This window comes from Lissotriton helveticus, chromosome 2_2, assembly GCF_964261635.1.
Source record: "Lissotriton helveticus chromosome 2_2, aLisHel1.1, whole genome shotgun sequence".
Lineage (NCBI taxonomy): Eukaryota > Metazoa > Chordata > Amphibia > Caudata > Salamandridae > Lissotriton > Lissotriton helveticus.
In genome coordinates this window covers 379,180,339-379,200,285 of record NC_136060.1, presented here as the reverse complement: position 1 = coordinate 379,200,285, position 19,947 = coordinate 379,180,339, and the positions used below count along the sequence as shown (strand labels likewise).

General features: G+C 49.6%; 1 protein-coding gene across 2 annotated transcripts in view; it reads left to right on the top strand.

The window, feature by feature from the left end:
- Nucleotides 1-17,786, top strand: part of CFAP99 (cilia and flagella associated protein 99) — a 381,916-nt gene extending 364,130 nt beyond the window's left edge. For both annotated transcript variants that reach the window (XM_078679007.1, XM_078679006.1), the window contains exon 16: nt 17,420-17,786. In XM_078679007.1, the coding sequence (XP_078535133.1) occupies nt 17,420-17,575 (156 nt within the window). In that variant the 3' untranslated portion in view covers nt 17,576-17,786. The remainder of the gene's footprint in view (nt 1-17,419) is intronic.
- The last annotated feature ends 2,161 nt before the right edge of the window (nt 17,787-19,947 follow it).

The following is a 19,947-nucleotide window of genomic DNA, read 5'->3' as shown; positions in this document are numbered from 1 at the left end:
AAACTTGAGCTTTGATAACATTTATGTTGTGCCTCGGGTGTATGTTTGCATCCTTTTTGTTTAGGAGTGGTAAGAAATGGCGAGCAATTTCTATTTGTATTCCCCTATAGGCCTATTTTTTTATTGTTTGTGTGTTTTGTAGTCCGTTTCGCAACTGAACTACTTGTTCCCAAAGCGTTTTATGCTTGATTGTGCCACCTTTTGCATCTTTGAAACCATTTTGAAGCCAATTCTGTAAATATTCATTGTATGATTGAACACAGTAAAAAGAATCGCACACTATGAGTGTGGGGAATTCGCGATCCGTATTTTCAAGTGCCAATTTGAATGCTTGTAGTTCAGCTCGCTGAGCTCTACAATCTCCTAGAGATTGTGTTTTTGTGACCATCGGTCGGAATTTGCCATTGCGCATACGACCTTTAACGAATGCGCATGCTGCACTATAAGCTTATTTACTCCCCATAGCGGGTTGTGCAGATCCGTCAGTATAAATTATAAATTCGTACTGGTCTAGAGGGAGAATCTCAACAGGCAAAGGACACTCGTGTTCGTATTGCAGGAATGCTTGTGTTTTTAAATAAGGATCAAAAACATATTCAACATCTGTTGCAGCAAGAGAATTAACCCATTGTATCCATCTTGGATGTAAAGCTTTTGCATTTGGAATGCTCGCTTTTGTAATTGCCTCTAAGGCGGGTACTGGAGTTACGACAATAATGCGTTTCCCCTGAGCTAGAGCTCTTTCTTTTACCCCATATTCATTTTGAATTTGTTTCAGGACAAAAGGTATTACCGCAATAGACGGAACACCATGTGTTTTAGTATAGATGGCAGCAAAGAGTGTGCCCCAAGTGGTGCAGTCTTCCACATGTGGTGGGATCCCCATCGGTAAACAGATTGTTAGGATTCTATGTTTCTTATAAGGGCTAGTACTAGGAAATACTGCTTCGATTTGAGTAATTTTTTTAGCTATCCAGAATGGAATTTGTTCACGTTTTGGGGGTAATTTACCCATGACTGCATGTAAAGTCCGTGAAGTAATTTGTAGTGTATTCCCCTGGTGAGAGGTTTGATTTGGAATGGTTAATGGTGGTTGGACTGTGAAAGTCTGCATTACTTATTGGACTAATTGTCTGTACATTTTTATTAACTCTTTGAGTTGAGTGAGTAATTCATCATTTGACATGTCTTCGATGTCAGGATGAGGTGTGTAGCCGGCTAAAATCAACCATGTTGCTCCTGGTCTACCTAGTGGACCGAGCCTGGTAATGTGATTGTAATGTTATGTTATGTTATGTTATGTTAAATGAATTTGTTAAGCGCGACTAACACCATTAGGTTTCTTGGCGCTTGTGCTGGGGGGGCGGTACGGAAAGTGTGAGACAGAGTCTAGAGGTAAGAGGTAGTGAAAAGGAAAGTTTTGAGAAGTGATCTGAAACCAGAATATGAGGGTGCGAGCCTAAGAGAAAGTGGAAGGGAGTTCCAGAGGGATGGGGCCAAGAAAGAGAACCTAAGGCCCCCATGTTTCTTCCTCTTAATTCTGGGAACAGATAGCAGGGCCATCTGAGATGAGCGGAGGTTGCGGGGGGGGACATACGGATGAAGAAGGGAAGAAATAAAAGAGGGACCTTGACCAGAGAGGGATTTTGAAATGATACAGCCAAGCTTTAATTTACAGCGGGCAGATGTCGGGAGCCAGTGAAGACTCTTTAGCAGAGGGCGAACATGTCGATCTCTCGGCTGATGGTAAATCAAGCGGGCGGCTTGATTTTGAATCAGCTGAAGTCTTTTCAGTTGATAATCAGGGATGCCTACATACAATGCGTTTGCGTAATCAAGTCTACTGATCACTAACGCAAGCAGCGCTAAAGTAAGTGCTTCGGTGGTGAGTAGGCGGGAGATTTTTCGAATTTTCCTGAGTTGGAAATGGCTGGCGGACACCACCGCGCTGATCTGGGGAGTCATGGAGAGATCATTACTGATGACAATACCCAGACTTTTAGCGGAGTTGGCTGGGGAGGGAGGGCTTCCGAGGCTTGCAGGCCAGATGGAGGGCTGCCAAGGATTGGAAGCTCCCCCGACAAGAATCAGTTCAGTCTTGTCGGGGTTAAGCTTCAAGTGGTTTGAGCTCATCCAGTTGCTGATGAAACAGAGTGTATTTTGGAAGATGGAGGTTGAGTCATCAGAGGGGTCGATGGTAAAAATCAACTGGATGTCGTCTGCGTAATTGAACGCGGCGACACTCATCCCACGAAGGGCACGAAGTAAAGGGGCTAAATACAAATTAAAAAGGAGAGGGGATAATGAGGAGCCCTGGGGGACACCACAGGTCAGCCCTACCTGGGTGGCAGAGAACTGGGACAGCCTGACGGCTTGTTGACGTTCCGTCAGAAAGGACTGAAACCAGTCCAGGGCGGTCCCGTGGATACCAGCCTCTCTGACAATAAAGGTGCTGAGTGTCTGAGTTACGTGCGACTCCAAGACTTTACTGAGGAAAGGGAGAAGGGATATGGGGCGATAGTTGCTCAAGATAGAGGGGTCTGCCGAAGGTTTTTTCAGAATGGCGACCACCTCGGCCTGTTTAAAGGAACAGGGAACTTTCCCTGTGGCCAAAGAGTTGTTTAGAAGGGCCAGAGGGGGTTCGGGGCAAGAAGTGAAAGCTGCTCGAAAGGCCGAGGGGGAGCAGCAGTCGCGAGGGGAACCGGAGGAAATTTTATTCAGGAGTGAGAAGAAATTGGCTGTCGAGATGAGGGGGATCAGAGTTAGAGTGTGAGAATTGAGATAATTAATGGAGTCAGTGGACGGGGAAGGGACAAGCGGGGCTTGGGCAGCAATGCTAGTTTTAATTTTAATAATTTTTTCTACAAAAAATTCGTTCAAGGAATCACACAGGTGTTGAGAGGGGAGAGGCCCTATTGTGAGTCTCGCTGGGTTAGATAATTCTTCTATAATTGAGAATATATCCTTTGATTTATTTGCAGAATCCATGATTTTATTCGAAAAGTAAGAGGACTTGGCCGAGGCTATAGCTGTTTTGTACTTTTTGAGCAGGGAGGAAAATACCTCCCTGGTCTCAGGAGAGTACCCCCGGCGCCACCGCCGTTCTGCCTGACGGAGGCCTAATTTTAGGGCTCTCAGATCCTCGGTGAACCACCTTTGAGCGTCGTGACAGCGTCTCGCTCTAACTAATTTTAAAGGGGCTACTACATCGGCAGCGGAGATAAGCCAACGAGTGAGGCTCGATGTCTGGGAATCAATGGAAACGGATGGATCAGGGGTGGGGGGGAGTGAGGAACTAAGGAGGGAACTGAATTCATTTAGTTCTGACCTATTCCAGTTGCGAGCCAGGAAGTTGGTTTCTCGGGGCTTAATAACAAGCAGGGGCCTCGCTAAAGTAAAAGTAATTAAAGAATGGTCTGACCAGAGGCAGGGTAGGACCAGAGGGGCAGAGATATCCAGGCAAGATGTCCAAACCTGGTCTAAGGTGTGACCCTTAATGTGCGTAGGCGAGTGGATGTGCTGAATACAGTTCAGACCTAGCATGAGGTCTGAGAAAGCCAGTGAGCCAAGGGATTCATGGGCGTCCGACGGCCAATAATTAAAATCTCCCAGAACCAAAACATTAGAGTTATTGATGGTAAGCTGAGAAATAAGATCGCCGAAGTGGGCAGGAAAGTTGGGCATGGATTGAGGGGGACGATAGACTAGGGCACAAATGAGAGAGGACCCTGGCTGTTCCAATCTGAGTACCAAGCAATCTGTCATGGGAATGCTGGTAGTGGGCACTATGGAAAAACGAATCGGGTGTTTAATGATAGCAGCAACCCCCCCTCCAGCCTTGCCAGAGGCTCGGTTGGCATGTAGTATGTAGTATCCGGGGGGGATGGCTGCCAGGATGTCAGGGGAGGAATCATCTGTCAACCAGGTCTCGGTCAGGAACAAGATGTCTGGCTGTTCTGACCCGAGTAGATAAAAAATGTCTAACTGGTGACTGACCAGGGACCGGGTATTAAGATAGAACACTGATAGAGAAGAGTTTGGGGCTCTTACCAATGAGTGAGTACAAGATCTGGGATCCAGGACTGGGGACCCAGAAGTAGGGCGAAAAGTAGTAATCTCTGGGAACGATTTACGGGCCGTAAACAAGCCAAGTGAAGCAAGCTTAAGGGCTGACTCAGGCGGGGGGAGTGCGGGATGGTGACATAGCATAAGGGAGGGGCGGGAATAAGTAAGGAGAGGGACAGAGTAACGCGCCCCTAGCCCGGGCCGGCCGCGGACGGGCGCAGACGGGCTTAACTCAGGCGCAACTCCGGCGCGCCTACGGCGCGCCCGCTGCGCTCGTACGCTGCGCTGACACATGGGGGCCGTTGAAATAGGATGGTGGCGAGGGGGGTGTGGCGAGACTCTAGCTCGCTAACCAACCCGTTCCAAGATGGCGCCCGCGGCCGCTGGGGAGCCCGTTAGGCGGTGAACCCACAGCAGGCGGCTTGGCCTCTACGAGAGTGACTGCCAAGTCAGGAGGTGAGTATCCCAGCTAGTAATCAGCGGGGTGAAAGTGGGGGTATTTAAAAAGCGATGTCGCTGCTCGTGGTCAGCAGGACCAGGGTCAAGTAAAATGCTGTCGCTGCTTGTAGTCAGCAGGAAAAAGGTTAAAAATAACAATAGTAGCAGCGCTCCAGCAATCGCGCGTCCGCCCCCTGCCACAGGGCAACTTGCGATCACTAGGGGAAAGAGGGGTGGTCCTAAAATAGGATGGTGGAGAGGGGGGTGTGGCGAGACTCTAGCTCGCTAACCGACCCGTTCCAAGATGGCGCCCGCGGCCGCTGGGGAGCCCGTTAGGCGGTGAACCCACAGCAGGCGGCTTGGCCTCTACGAGAGTGACTGCCAAGTCAGGAGGTGAGTATCCCAGCTAGTAATCAGCGGGGTGAAAGTGGGGGTATTTAAAAAGCGATGTCGCTGCTCGTGGTCAGCAGGACCAGGGTCAAGTAAAATGCTGTCGCTGCTTGTAGTCAGCAGGAAAAAGGTTAAAAATAACAATAGTAGCAGCGCTCCAGCAATCGCGCGTCAGCCCCCTGCCACAGGGCAACTTGCGATCACTAGGGGAAAGAGGGGTGGTCCTAAAATAGGATGGTGGCGAGGGGGGTGTGGCGAGACTCTAGCTCGCTAACCGACCCGTTCCAAGATGGCGCCCGCGGCCGCTGGGGAGCCCGTTAGGCGGTGAACCCACAGCAGGCGGCTTGGCCTCTACGAGAGTGACTGCCAAGTCAGGAGGTGAGTATCCCAGCTAGTAATCAGCGGGGTGAAAGTGGGGGTATTTAAAAAGCGATGTCGCTGCTCGTGGTCAGCAGGACCAGGGTCAAGTAAAATGCTGTCGCTGCTTGTAGTCAGCAGGAAAAAGGTTAAAAATAACAATAGTAGCAGCGCTCCAGCAATCGCGCGTCAGCCCCCTGCCACAGGGCAACTTGCGATCTATGTATGGGGGAACCTTTAAACCAGAGCTGATGCTTCTGGTATGGGAGTGGAATTTCAACATCCTCGAAAGGAATATATTCCTCAGGTGGTTCATCTTCTTTGTAGAAGTGAAACACTTTTGTTACTGGATTTGATTCTGGGAATACTATCCATGAATAGAATACCTCTGTCTGAAAAGATTTATGTGCCTCTATCACGAAAACTGCTCTACCACCTCTAGGTGTTAGACCATGTTTTATAAATTTTAGAGTAATGGCTTTCCTTAAATTTGAAGGGATTTTAATAACATCCTCATCGGTTTTATTAAAACCTGTATGATTAAAAGATGTTACGACTGGGTCAGCCACAGTTCCACCGGTCCCGGTGTTATTGTCGCTATCGGTCATTCTTTAATGAAAAATGCAAAGCAAGTTTCAAGGAAACAAAGATAAGGTGCACAATATTTTGGAACACTGTATCCTTCAACGTTGAACAAACCAAACAGCTAATACACAGGATTTTCGTCCTACTCAGCTATGGCGGATATTATCCCTACCCACTTCAGACGTCTTATGGAGTATTATGAGTAGGGGTCTCTGAGAAAAGCACGACTGAGGTTCTTCAGTATCTAGCATTAAATTAGTGCCTTACCAAAAAGTTGGGCGCCATGTAGTGTAGTTCCTATTTCCCTTATAGGCTCTGCGCATTGGAATAATATACACTATAGTTTTGGCATAGGACTGAGGTCAGTATGCCTCTATCGAGTATATTAAACTTAATTACTTTGTGTGCCAGCTAACTCAGAGGTCACTAGAAACTTCTAAAATGAACAAGAAGGGATTTGTTTCTGACAACCACATAAACATGACAACTTTGTTTCCCTTAGAATCGTAACAGTCTCAGAATGTGGAAACAATACATAACAGTTTCACTCAGTCAATCGTGCATGCTTCGTTTCTGCAGAGTTACACAGAAAGAATAGACGGGAGTTTCAATAAAAGGATTTATTGAACAGTCTTATTTCTCGTGCAAGAGATATGAGCTGTGACGATCGATCGTAAGACAGTATGCAAGATATAAAACGTACAGAGTGAGCAGTAAGAAGTAATAACGGGGAGTGGCTTGAGGCGTCAAGATGGCGGTCGCACTCTAAGAGTGCTCCGGACCCCCATCCATCATCCGCCTTGTATCCGTACCCTGCAGCTGCCATCGACGCCCAGCACTGTGCAGCCGGACTCCCCTGACCTGCCTGTGCTGCCTGATGCCGCGTGGAGAGACTCCCGAAGCTGGTGTGACCATGGCTGGCCCCGTCTCCTCTGGCTGTGGAATACGCAAGATGGCGGCCTCGCTGTCGCCCTGAGAGGAGTCCTGGCCCTGTGACGTGCCGGACCCGGCGCCCGCCGCTGCCCGGGTGAGGCGTCGCTCCATCCGCGACAGCGCAGGCGCAGTTCCCCCACGGGCCGGAGGCGGACGGATTGTGTCCCACTTTGGAAGGAGGGCGACCGGAGGTGTCCTGAACCCGAGCCCCGCTGGGCCCGCCCTGTGAGTTACAGGCTGTGGGAAGCTGGTGCCTGACTACCGGGGGGCCGGGGTGGACGGCCCCCTAGTCACATGCTTCCGCTGTCGGAGTAAGGGGGTGCGATCTCCGGAGAGGCCGTCTGGACTGCGGCCGCGGCGGTGGATGATCCGCGGTGCTCCCACGGGGCGGCGGCCAGAGATGACCTGGGGCAAGCCTGAGGCGGTGGAGAGGGTGCGAGTGTGCCTGTGGCCCGGCGGTGTGTCGCTCCCCCCCGACCCCGCTTGTGAGCCGCTTGGGCCGCCTGTGAGACCCCGAGGAGGAGAGGAACTGTGGCTGCTTCGGTCCTCACCTGCCGCATCACCCTGCATGGCCTGCGGCTCCCCCTGCAGCATAGCTTGATGATCTCCGGCCTCCTCCCCTGATTCCTGCCGCTGGACCACCGGGGCTGCGTGGGAGCGCCCCCCGGGGGCGGACAGTCCTGGGGAGTGTCCCTGTGTCAGATCTCTCGATGCTCTTCGGGATCCGGGTGATGCTCAAGGGGTCCACCTCCAGATCTCCCCAAGCTTGGTTCAGTTAGTACCCAGAGCTTAGAGGTGATCAAGTGAGGGAAAAAAAGGATGGGCCGGGATGATGCTGCACGGGTTGTAGGCAATCTGAAAAACAAAGGACACCCCGTTAATAAAGGCCTAGGCCACTTCTCTACTCTCTATATTCACCCTGATGTTACTCCACATACCTTGCTGAGAACACCGTAATGGAGGACGAATGGGGGCCACCATAAGGTTTCTCTAGTATGGAACGACTTGTGGTAGAGCCTACAAAGACACAAGCACATATTACACACCCATACCTCTTCCTATTCCTATCCCTCCCCCATGTAATCATTTCTATCTACATACCAGGGCACACACCAAGGAGACCTAAAAGGAAATGGCCAGCCTTCCCACAGAATGTAGTGATCTCTTCCGCAAGGAATGTACTTGGTACAGGACCGATCTCTATTCTGTTCAGTCACAGAGGCTAAAGACCGATTCCCGCAGATACCAGCATCAGAGCCCAAAGAAAACCATAAGGAGAAATAAAGGTACGCAAACAAAGAGTCACCGGACAAGGGTCTCCCTTGACACCTTGACGCCCACCCAATCAATGGAGTCTACAGTACCTCTGGGCTCCTAGGACGTCCTAGCGTTCCGGTAGATGTCTTAGGAAAGAGCTTCCCTGCTCTGTGATGCAGACGATCCTTCTGCATCCAACAATTGCAAAACAAAAACAACTCCGATCCGAACAGACGTTCGTGTATATAGATTCCGGAATGCTCCAGTTCCCGTCGGTAATTCCAAGTTCTTACTCCGGGAAACAACCAAGGAATCTCCTCCTTTGGAATAACGTACTAGCCAACGAGTGTCTGTGTCTTCGCGAAATATGACAGCGAAGCACCACAGAACACTCGGAGTGCATCAGCCGACACACTCATCCAGAACCATGCGCGGTAACGGACCGCACCGCTCCTGCTCCGGGACTCAACCGAGGGGTGTCCGTGTCTTCAGCAGTAATCTGCGAAGCACCACAGAGCACCACTAACTTGCGGGCAGCCGCACCGCAACAGTACAGGTCACAAAATCCAATAGAACCCGACTTCCTGGTTGGAGATGGTTAAATAGTCCCCACCTCCTTGCTGCACAGACTTCTGGAACTCGAGGTCCTTAATGATTTAGGCAGGCGCGATACTATTCAACCTCAGATCCTGACAGTACGTCCCCCTCCCAAGCGCCTACCAGAACCAGGCTTCCCTGGGTTGCGAGCATGGAACAGACTCACAGCTCTCGGGGCATGCACACCCGTGCAGGGTTCCCAGGAATCCTCCTCCGAGGTGTATCCTTTCCAGGAAACGAGGTACCACAGTCGGCCCCGCTGAAACCGGGAATCCAAAATCCTTCGCACCTCATACTCCAACTGGCTATCCCTTTCCACTGGAGGAGTTGCCATACGCCGTTGACCAACCGCCGGTTTCAGGAGGCTACAGTGGAAGACCGGATGTATTCGTAGAGATGCAGGCAGTTTCAATTTATACGCCACCGGGTTCACTTGTCGGATGACGGGATACGGACCGACGAAGCGTGGGTGGAAAATGCTACGGTACCGGAACCTGATGTTCTTGGTGGACAACCACACCCGGTCCCCCACCTGGTACTGAGGCCCCACTTGTCGATGGACATCCGCCCACTTCTTGTAGGTTAGTTTGGCCCGAACCAGCTCCTTATGTATCCGCTTGTGTACCTCCAGTAAGTTCTTCACCTTAGCATGAACCAACGGATGATCCTTTACCTCACTTGGCACAGTCAGGGGCAGGGTGTTGGCATGGTACCCGGTGTTAGCCCTGAAGGGGGTTTCTTTAATGGAACTGTGCCAGGAGTTATTGTACGTCAGTTCCGCCAACCACAACAACGACACCCAGGATTCCGAGGCCTCCTTCGCATAGCATCTCAAGAATTTCTTAAGAGTCTGATTTAGTCTCTCGGTCTGGCCGTCTGTCTGCGGATGAAAACTCGTGGACAAGGCCACCTCCACCTGCAACGCCGTGCACCAAGCCTTCCAAAACCTGGCAACAAACTGTGGTCCCCTGTCCGAAACAATGACCTTGGGAAGGCCGTGCAGCCGGACCACCTGTTGGAGCAACATTTGGGCTGTCTGGGCGGCGGTAGGCAAATTCTTGCATGGAAGGAAATGTCCTGCTTTGGTTAGACTATCCACCACCACCAAAATCGCGTTACACCCTTGATCCATGGGTAATCCCACAACAAAATCGAGGCTGATGATTTGCCAAGGGCTGGACGGAGTGGGTAACGGCAACAAAACCCCCTTTGCTCTACAGGTATCTCCCTTGGCCCGCGCACAAGTATCACATTGGGAAACCCATGTTTTTACATCCTTCGCCATGTTTTCCCACCCGAAAGAACGTTGTAAGGACAAAAGCGTTTTCTTATAACCTGGGTGTCCTGCTAACACAGCATTATGGCACCAGTTGAACGCCTTCTGTCGGACCTCATGTTGTGGCAAAAACAGACGATTGCAGTATAAGGGTATGCCATGCTGAAGAGTGCGTTGTCTGTCCTTCGTGACCCATTCCTGCCACTGTGCCAAAGAGTAATGTTTTTTTACTTGTTCCAGGAATTTGTCCACGGTGACAACGCATAGGGCCTTCTCAGGTGCTACGATAGCCTTGGGAGAGGCCAAGCGTGGAGTACCTTCGTCGCTCTGCCTTGATAGCGAGTCTGCTTTTCGAATGTCTGAACCAGGACGGAAGGTTATCACGAAGTTTTATTCGGCAAAGAACAAAGTCCATCGCATCTGCCTCTGCATCAGGTGTCTGGCAGTTCTCATATACTGCAGATTGCGATGATCCGTATATACCGTAACGGGATGTTGAGCCCCCCACAAGTAATATCTACATTCCTGGAAGGCTCTTTTGATCGCCAGGAGCTCTTTTCCGCCACGGTATAATTTATCTCAGCCTGGTTCAACTTCTTGGACAGGAACGCCACTGGGTGCAACTGTCCTGTCTCTCTTTCCCTTTGTGACAGGACTGCGCCTATTGCCACATCCGACGTGTTGGCTTCAACGATGAAAGGGATATCAACCTGAGGGTGATGTAATATCGGTGCAGAGCAGAAAGCCTCCTTGAGTTGCACAAAAGCTTTTGTAGACTCAGGAGTCCAAACATAAGGAACCCCTTTCCTCAACAGCCTGGTTATAGGGGCTGCCAATTGTAAGAAGTGTGAAATGAAACGCCTGTAATAGTTGGCGAAACCAAGGAAACATTGGACCTCCCGCACATTCCTTGGGACCGGCCACTACTGCACTGCTGCCACTTTCCTTTCAGCCATGCTGAACCCCTGGGGACTCAGAATCACACTTAGAAATTTCACTTGTCGAACGCTAAACTCGCATTTGCTTAGCTTGCAATACAAGTGGTTCTCATGCAACCGTTGTAGGATCATACACACATGTTTGGAGTGTTGTGCAGGGGAACCTGACTAGATAAGAATATCGTCGATATACACGACCGCAATGCGATCTAGATATTCCTTCAGGATGTTGGTTACAAAAAAAACTGGAATGCCGCCGGGGCATTGCACAGCCCGAACGGCATTACCAAGTATTCGTACAGTCCATACCGCGTCTTGAAGGCCGTCTTCCACTCATCTCCTTTGCGTATTCGGACCAGGTGGTAGGCCCCTCGAAGGTCGAGGCGAGTGTAGATGGTAGCTTCTCTAACCTGGTCCAATAACACTGGGATGAGCGGAAGCGGATACCGATTCCTCACCGTATTTTTATTCAAGACGCGATAGTCAATGCAGATCCTCAAGTCTCCATTGGACTTTGCAATAAAAAAAAGAGGAGAGGCTGCAGGAGAGCGAGAGGGTCGGATAAACCCTATTGCACTGTAATGCTCCAAGTATTCACATAGTTGTCTATTCTCTGGGTCAGACAAGGCATACACTCTGCAGGACGGAGAGACTGCCCCATCCACCAGATCAATCCTGCAGTCATACTCGCGATGTGGTGGTAACGATTCAGCTTTAACCTCGCTAAACACATCCTGATATGCGGCATACTCCAATGGCAGTATGACCTCTTTCTCTGCTGCAGTGGCCACTTGGTGTACCAGGGCAAGAGCCAATGCTACAGACTGATGGTTTCTCATGCATTGCGACAGACACTCCCCAGACTGGAATCGAATAGTTTTCTGTCTCCAATCCATGGAAGGGCTATGTCGCCACAGCCACGGCATACCCAGTATAATATCGTCCTGAGGAGCCTCGATGATATTAAGGACTATGTTTTCCACATGGTCCTGAGGGTCCCCAGGAAGTGTTAGTTCTAACATTTCCGTGTGCTCGATTATAGGACCTGATTTCAGCAGGGTGCCATCCACCGCCAATACTGGTTCGGGTTTCTCACTGCACACTCGGTTCAGCCCCAGCCGCTGTACCAGTCCATGGTCTATGAAATTCCGAATGGCTCCAGAGTCTATCATGGACCGGACCTGATACGTCGTTTGCTGGACTGTCAGAAGCATATCTAGGACTATGTGTGATTCGGTGTTTTTCTTTTCTGGTATGGCCAAAGACGGGATCTGCCACACAGGACCCTGTACCTCCCTCCCTGTTTCTGCAGAGGAAGACTGACTCATTTCGGTTTCTCCCACCACACTCACAGCCACTTTCTTCCCTGGGAAATAAGTGTTCCTTCTCTTAGGCTTGGCCGGACACTCCCGGACGTAGTGGCCCTTTTTGCCACAGTACATACATAGACCCTGAGCCCGGCAGGTCTCCCTTTCTGATCTGGATAAGGGTGGTCTCATGGCCCCGATATCCATAGACTCTGCCCCCACGTTCGTAGGGGTAGCCAGAGGTCGATGATCATGTTCTTTCACCAATAAGGGCCTATCCCCTTTTCGACCTCCCCCATGACGTTCTGACATGCGATGGTCTAACCGTAGAGTAAGATTGATTAGATCAATGCAGGAGGTAGGTTGAGGGTCTATTTGTGCCAATACGTCTTTCATCTCCTCGCACAAACCCTGGTAATAGATGGACATCCTCTTCTCCTCCGGCCAAGCTGTCTCTGCTATCAAACGGTTAAAAGCCGTCATGTAGGATACCAGATCCCTTTTACCCTGCTTGAGCTCCAAGAGCTCCTTATCCGCACTGAAGGTGGTAGCCCGACGGTCAAACACCCTTTCGAACTCTTTTCTAAACTCTACCCAGTCAGAAAGCAAAGGGTCATCCTTTCGAACCAACGGAACAGCCCAATCAGCCGCATCCCCTGTGAGATACGAAATCGCAAAAGCGACTCTCGATAGATTGTTAGGGAAGGAGGCGGACCTACAAGAAAAGTGTAACGCGATCTGTGTGAGATAGGTCTGTATTTTAAGCGGATCCCCTGAATATCTCTCCGGCGAAGCCAGAGGAACGGGAGGGGGCACTGTAACATGTTTCTGAGAGGAGGATGAGGAGACATCAAAAGGATTGCGTGCCTGCCTCTCCACCTTTTCCCTCAATGCCGCGGTTTCTGCTTTTGAAGCAGCTAACTCCTGCTGAACCAATAATAGTGCCTGCAGCACATCATCCATCGTTGCCATCTTGAAGGATCACCCAGACAAAGAAGAGCGGTATTTCGTGGGTATTGGATTCTGTCTGATCTCTCGATGCTCTTCGGGATCCGGGTGATGCTCAAGGGGTCCACCTCCAGATCTCCCCAAGCTCGGTTCAGTTACTACCCAGTGCTTAGAGGTGATCAGGTGAGGGAAAAAAAGGATGGGCCGGGATGATGCTGCACGGGTTGTAGGCAATCTGAAAAACAAAGGACAACCCGTTAATAAAGGCCTAGGCCACTTCTCTACTCTCTATATTCACCCTGATGTTACTCCACATACCTTGCTGAGAACATCGTAATGGAGGACGAATGGGGGCCACCATAAGGTTTCTCTAGTGTGGAACGACTTTTGGTCTCTTATCCCAAAATCAACCGTATTATTCCAGAGGTTTGCTCGCACGACGGCACCGTCCATGTGACTTCCGCGGCCATAGCACGAACCTTTGCCCACTTCTACATGCGCCTTTATGCTGCTCGACCTTCGGATGCGCCTCTGACCGCCCTGCTGGACAGGGCTGACGCCCGACTGCCTTCTCTCCCCAGGACACTGCAGATGCTCTAGACCGCCCCTTCACTTTGAAGGAGGTTCAAGATGCCATTTCCCTCCTGCACCCCGGTAAGACGCCCGGTCCCGACGGGTACCCACAGGAATACTACGCTGCCTTTCGTGACATCTTGGCCCCCCGGCTACTGGACCTCTTCCGCCATGTAGCGAAAACTGGCTCCTTCCCCCCTGAATCGGACTTGGCCACGATCGTGGTTATTCCGATAATTCAGCCGCCTTCTCTGAGCTTTGCGGCCTACCGCCCGATCTCGTTGATCAACACAGAAATCAAGCTCTTTGCCATGGTCTTGGCCCAGAGGCTCCGGCCCCTCCTGCAGGACTTGGTCCACCCCAACCAGTGTGGGTTCATGCCGGCTAGAGGTACCCGTCACTGCATCCGCCGTCTCCACTTGGCCCTGGCCCACCGTGCTCCACTGACCCCGTAGCTGGCCCTCCTTTTCCTTGACTTTGAAAAGGCCTTCGACATGGTGAACTGGGATTACCTGCAGGATGTGCTGGGCTTCGGCCCCTCGTTCCGCCACCTCATTAAGGTCCTCTATGGCAATCCCCGAGCCCGGGTGCTTATTAATGGAGAGCTCTCCGAGGCTTTCCCGATCCGCAGGGGCACGCGTCAAGGGTGCCCCCTCTCGCCACTCCTATTCGCGTTGGCGATGGAGCCCCTGGCGGCGCTCATCCAGCGAGACCCCCTTATTCTCTCTATGCCGATGACGTGCTTCTCTACCTGGCGGATCCAGCGGACTCGGGCCCCAGGTGTCTGCAGGTTCTCTCGGCCTTTGAGGGAGTCTCCGGACTTCGTCTCAATGCGGCCAAGTCCACTTTGGTCCCGCTTCACCCTTCCAGGGAGTGCTACGACTGGCAGTCGACCATTCCCCTCAGGCGTCATTCGGTCAAGTACCTCGGGGTATGGGTAGCTCTCTTGCCGGAGCTTGAGTGGGCCTTGAACATCACGCCCTTGGTCGTCCGGATGAAGGCTGATGTTAAGAGGTGGCAAGCTCTCCCCCTCAGCCCCCTGGGTAGGAGCATGCTCTTCAAAATGATGGTCCTCCCCCGATTCCTTTATAAACTGCAGAACATCACCAAACCCCTCCCACGCAGTGGGTTCCGCGAACTCGACGGGGTCCTAACCCGGTTTCTCTGGGGAGGCGGCCGACCACGCATATCCCTGGCACACAGCCGCACCTTCCCCCCCCCTTTGATGGAGGTATGGAGTTGACCCACCTCCACCTTTATTACCTTGCCACTAAACTTATCGTCATCCACGACTGGTATGCAGGTGGCTGGTCCGACCCAGCCTATCGGGTGGACTTTCCACAGATTCAGGCACTTCTGTACGGCACTCCAGTGCCGCAGACAATGGCCCCGGTCACCAGAACGGTATTCATGGCCTGGCGCGCTGCCTTGAGACACGTGGGGTGGGACCGAACACTCACTCGGCAGACACCGCTCTGGCATGGGACCTGGTTGCGGGAGGTTTCGTCCCTGCAGGGGTTCCGCCGTTGGGACCTCATTGGGGTATCGGTGTTCGGGGATGTCAGGGTGGGGACCATATCCGCTCATTTACAGATTTACAGCAATGCCACGCCCTTTCTCACACCCAGCACTTTCGCTACCTACAACTACGCCACGCCCTCTACACACATCTCTCCTCACCTGTCTCCCTTCCAGAGTTTAGCCCGCTAGAGGCCCAGGTGATGATGGGGAATCTGGGCAGAGGAGGAATGTCCCGCATTTACCATTCCCTAGTGAACAATGGCCCCGCTTCCCTAGACCGACTTCGTGCCCGCTGGGAGGGGTGGGTGGGTCCCCTGGAGGAGGCGGATTGGAGAGATGCCCTTATGGCGCCCAGAACCCTGACCGCGTCCTCCAAGCTGCACCTGGTACAGATATACTACCTCCATGCGGCATACCTCACCCCGGAACGGTTGTTCCATGCCCGACTAAGACCCTCTTTGGACTGCCCGAGATGTGGCATGGCCTCTGCTGATTTCTACCACATGGTGTGGCTCTGCCCGGCGATAATGTCATTCTGGTGGGGGGTGGAATGGGAGCTCACCCGGGCCCTGGGATGGGTGGTCCCGCATGACCCATTGCGGATGCTGCTGGGGGTCTTTGACGGTCTAGACGGTTCCAGGACGGACAAATGTCTCCTTGGGACGGCGGTGGCGGTGGCCAAGAGGGACATAGTGCTGCACTGGTCGCGGGCCAGGGCCCCAACTGTGGGGGGATGGAGGAGAGGGGTGGATTGGTGCGGGACCCAGGAGGAAGCCCTATTTGAAGCCCGAGGATTCCCGGAATTATTTCACAAAATATGGGGGAAATGATACAATATGATACCACCATGATTTTCTGTTTTTCTTATGTTCCACGCTGAGCTGTAACTACTATCCAGGGGATACTGCTGGACTGGAATGGACTGACCCTGCTTGCCCTCTTTACTATCGCCGACCTACTACATGTGCTGATTCGTGAGCTGCAACCAATGAATTTTGTTTATGTAAAATCAATAAAGTTGATTATCAAAAAAAAAAGAAGAAATAATACTGCAATAGCATGGTCTTTTAGCTATGACCTATATAAACATACATAAATAACACAGACTAAAATGTGAATACTAGTCTGGTGCTTCTAAATAGTTCTACCCCAGTGTATCTAACCTAAGTGTAGTACGAGGTAAGAAGTAGGTGCTGTTTTCTATAGTATAGTTAGCTATAGTTTTGTATTGCCAAGAGTCCCTCTAGGTTCTAGTCTGCTCCATACCTTAGAATGAGAGAGGTTGGAATCTCTTTCCGGGTCTCGATCTCTAACAGCCCGCGAAGGGAGTCAGAAAACACTGGAGCTAGATTCTCTGCGAGGAGGATGACAGCGTCTGGTCAGTGTGTCAGGCGGGGACTCTAATTCCTTCTGAACTTGCAGTGGCGAGCCATGTAGCCAAGCCGTGCAAGTTTGCAGCCGTGACTTGCCATGGCAAGTGAAGGTATATTTATACCTGGAAGGTACTTAGAATGCTAGCATTGACCTAAAGTGGGGCAGAGGAAGACGTCATGAATGAACCCTTAGGGTATAGCGGTTCATGCATAATAAATGAGTTCTTGGAGAAATCAATAAGCCAAGCACGGAATGTCCCAATGACTTAAGGGTCTGGTTTCTGAGAACTCGTTGTGATTTGGGATGGACGGATGTAGGTGACCATGCCTGTATTTGGATTTCACGGCAAATGCCTAAATAAGGACTGGGATTCTATTCCTAAATAAGGGCAATGCGAAATGTGCCTATATAAGGACCTGATTCAGTAAACCTATGTACGGGCATCTAAATCAAAACAAAACAGCTCTATTTGCGTTACTGTGGTGGCAACTTTCCAGTGCAATAAAAAATTAGCATTGGAAGGTAAGTACTTTAGCAACATTTTGTGACACTTTGCGTGACTTTGCGGCGGTGCAAAGTGTTGATACAGCTGCTCCAAAGCGTTTGAAAGCCATTTGAGCCAGATAAGCATAGAGTAATTCATTAATGTATCTGAATGGACATATAAATGTCTGCCTAAAGTAAGGGTTTTCTATAATAAAAGTGTGTGTTTTGTTGTGCCAGAGCAGCTATGTGTTTATATTTTCCTACGGTCAATTCCCCAGTTAAAGAATAATTTAGGAATTATCTCTTTATATCTGTTTCCGTTTACAGTACCCAGCAGTGCCTGTCTGATGTAGGTATGTTTTTTACTCCTGCAGAATGTCACCCAAGAGAGCCACTGGAGTGAGCTGGAAGGACACAGAGAACGACAGGCTCAGCTCATTGAGCGCGGAATATTGTCAAATGAAGTCGCTCACAAAATGGCTACATATCGGGCTGCAAGAGATTCATCTTCCGCAACATGCATTTCATGATCTTAGATATCAAGAAAAATACTTTTATTCCTGTTTCTACTCGCTTTGACTATTTCATCGAAGTCCATTCCGTCTATATTTTTTATTCGGAGGATCCCGGGCATCGGTCTGGGTGTAGACCATTTAGCACTGCAGTACACCATAAACATATCATGGAATCCTTCAGATATGAAACGTCAATTTCTGATCCCTAATAAAGTGATTAAGTGAACATCATAGTTTCTTCCTCAGTTATTAATGTCAGGAGTTGCTCAATGAAGTCTTCATTGTCTGTCATCAGTGAGGTCCCATAGCTATAAGGTGAAAAATGTTTATTGTATTGTGCCGTAAGAGGTATAATATATAACTGCTCTGCAGGCCAACGAGGTGTTAAGTCTGCTGTCTTCCTCCTTGTTTCTGTTATATTCTAGGAGAAAACTGTTCAATTCTTAGCTCGTACACATCAATTATTTGTCAGTTTCCAAAGACCTGTCTGAGAACAAATCCATTCACAGAGCACACTCTCTCCATGTCATTGAGGTAATTTAAAGTATTTGGTGCCAGGTGTACAAAAGATGGTTGCAATATGCGACCATTAAAGAATTTTACCAACCAACCTACATAATATATAATAGGTCGGTTTGTAATATTTCAAATCGTACCAAGTCGTAATCCAACCTACCTCAGGTACGTCGCAAATTACAGTTCTGTACGGTTGAAGGCCTTCACATGTATGGTTAAATGCTAGGGTCAGCAGACTTCCATGAATGTGATCACAGTTTTGAGTAAAGTACACTTTTTTTTTATTTTAAATAGCCGGGTTTTCTTAAAGGAAACAGGGCTACATTTAAAAACAATGATTTACTTTTTTTCAAAAGTTTGTTTGGGTTTTGGAAGTGGTTTCCTGGGCCACTTTATCCTCCTCAACAAACCATGTTTTAAACGAGCCACAAAATGAAGGGTCTAAATTCATTACCAACCCCAAATTTAGTAGTTGGTCATTTTTCAATGTTTTACAACTGGATTTCTGCTGCAAAATATTGATATAACATATACTGACTTGCAATTTGAAATGGACGCCTACTATACACCCATTCCAATTTGCAAATCAGTATCCATTCGCAAAGACATTTCATTTGTCAGTAGAAGTCTACTGACTCTTAAAATGTTTTAGTACATTCAAACAAACATTTTAAGAGTCGCAAAGACTGAATCGAAGTGTTTGCAACCATTAAAATGCTTCGTACATCTGGCTCTAAGTGGCTTGTTTTTGCAGATCTGTCTGTTTGTATCCAAACATGTTTCTGCTACACAGGAAAGAGAGATGAAGTGAGACAAGTAAAGGAAAGACTGCATAAAAGGGGAGAAAAAGAGAGAACGACACACACACACACACAGAGTAGGTGAGAGATGGAAAGAGGGACAGAAAGAAGTAGGGAATTGAAGAGAGATAGAGCAAGAGAGAGATGGAAAAAGGAAATTGTAGAGAGACAGAGAAAGAGGAAGAGGAAGAGGAAGAGGAAGAATAACAAAGATGGGGAAAAAGAGAGGGAAAGATAGAGAGTCCTTCAGGAAACAACTCAAGACCTGGCTTTTCTAGCAGTGAGAAACCCCTCACCCCAGCGCCTTGAGACCCTACCGGGTGAGTAGTGCGCTATACAAATACTGTTGATTGATTGATTGAGAGTGGAATGGAACAGAAGTGAAATAAAGGCGGAGAAAAACAGAGAGAGCAAAGGGGGCAGAGTATGCGAGCGAAGGACAGTATGAGAGAGAGAGTAAAGGGATAGAGTGAAGGGGGAGAGATAGCGAGAGAGAGAGGGAAATACAGAGAGGGAAAGGAAACGGAGAGTGATAGAGAACAGACAAAGGTGGAGAGAGAAGGAGAGAAAGACAGGGAAGGACACAGTGATGGAGGGAAAACAAAGAAAAGAGAGAAGGGGAGAAGGAAAGAAGAGTGGGAGATATTTATGTATTAGATTGGTTGATGCCTAACCAATTCAAATTCCAAGGATGGAGAAAACTGGTACAATGCACCTGTGTTGTTATGGATATGAGATGCCCGCTATTATCACATGCCATTGACATTCATGCTACAATGGCTGATAATTTTACCTCATAAAAATCTAGGGGATGAGAGGTAAATGTCAAAAGGCTACGCTGTCCCAGGTGAGGCATAACAAGAAGAAATACATTTACTTCTCCTTGTTTTTCCTCTTCTATGTGTGCTGGACACTGCAGCACACATAGAAAGAGGAAAAGGTAAAGTGTCCCTTCCTGCACAAAAACAATCCTGCTTACAATGCAGGCGGGTGCCTGCATTGGCGGCAGGCAGCACGTTTTGCACCAGCACTAGGAAATGACAGGAATGTGACGTATTATGTTAAATATGG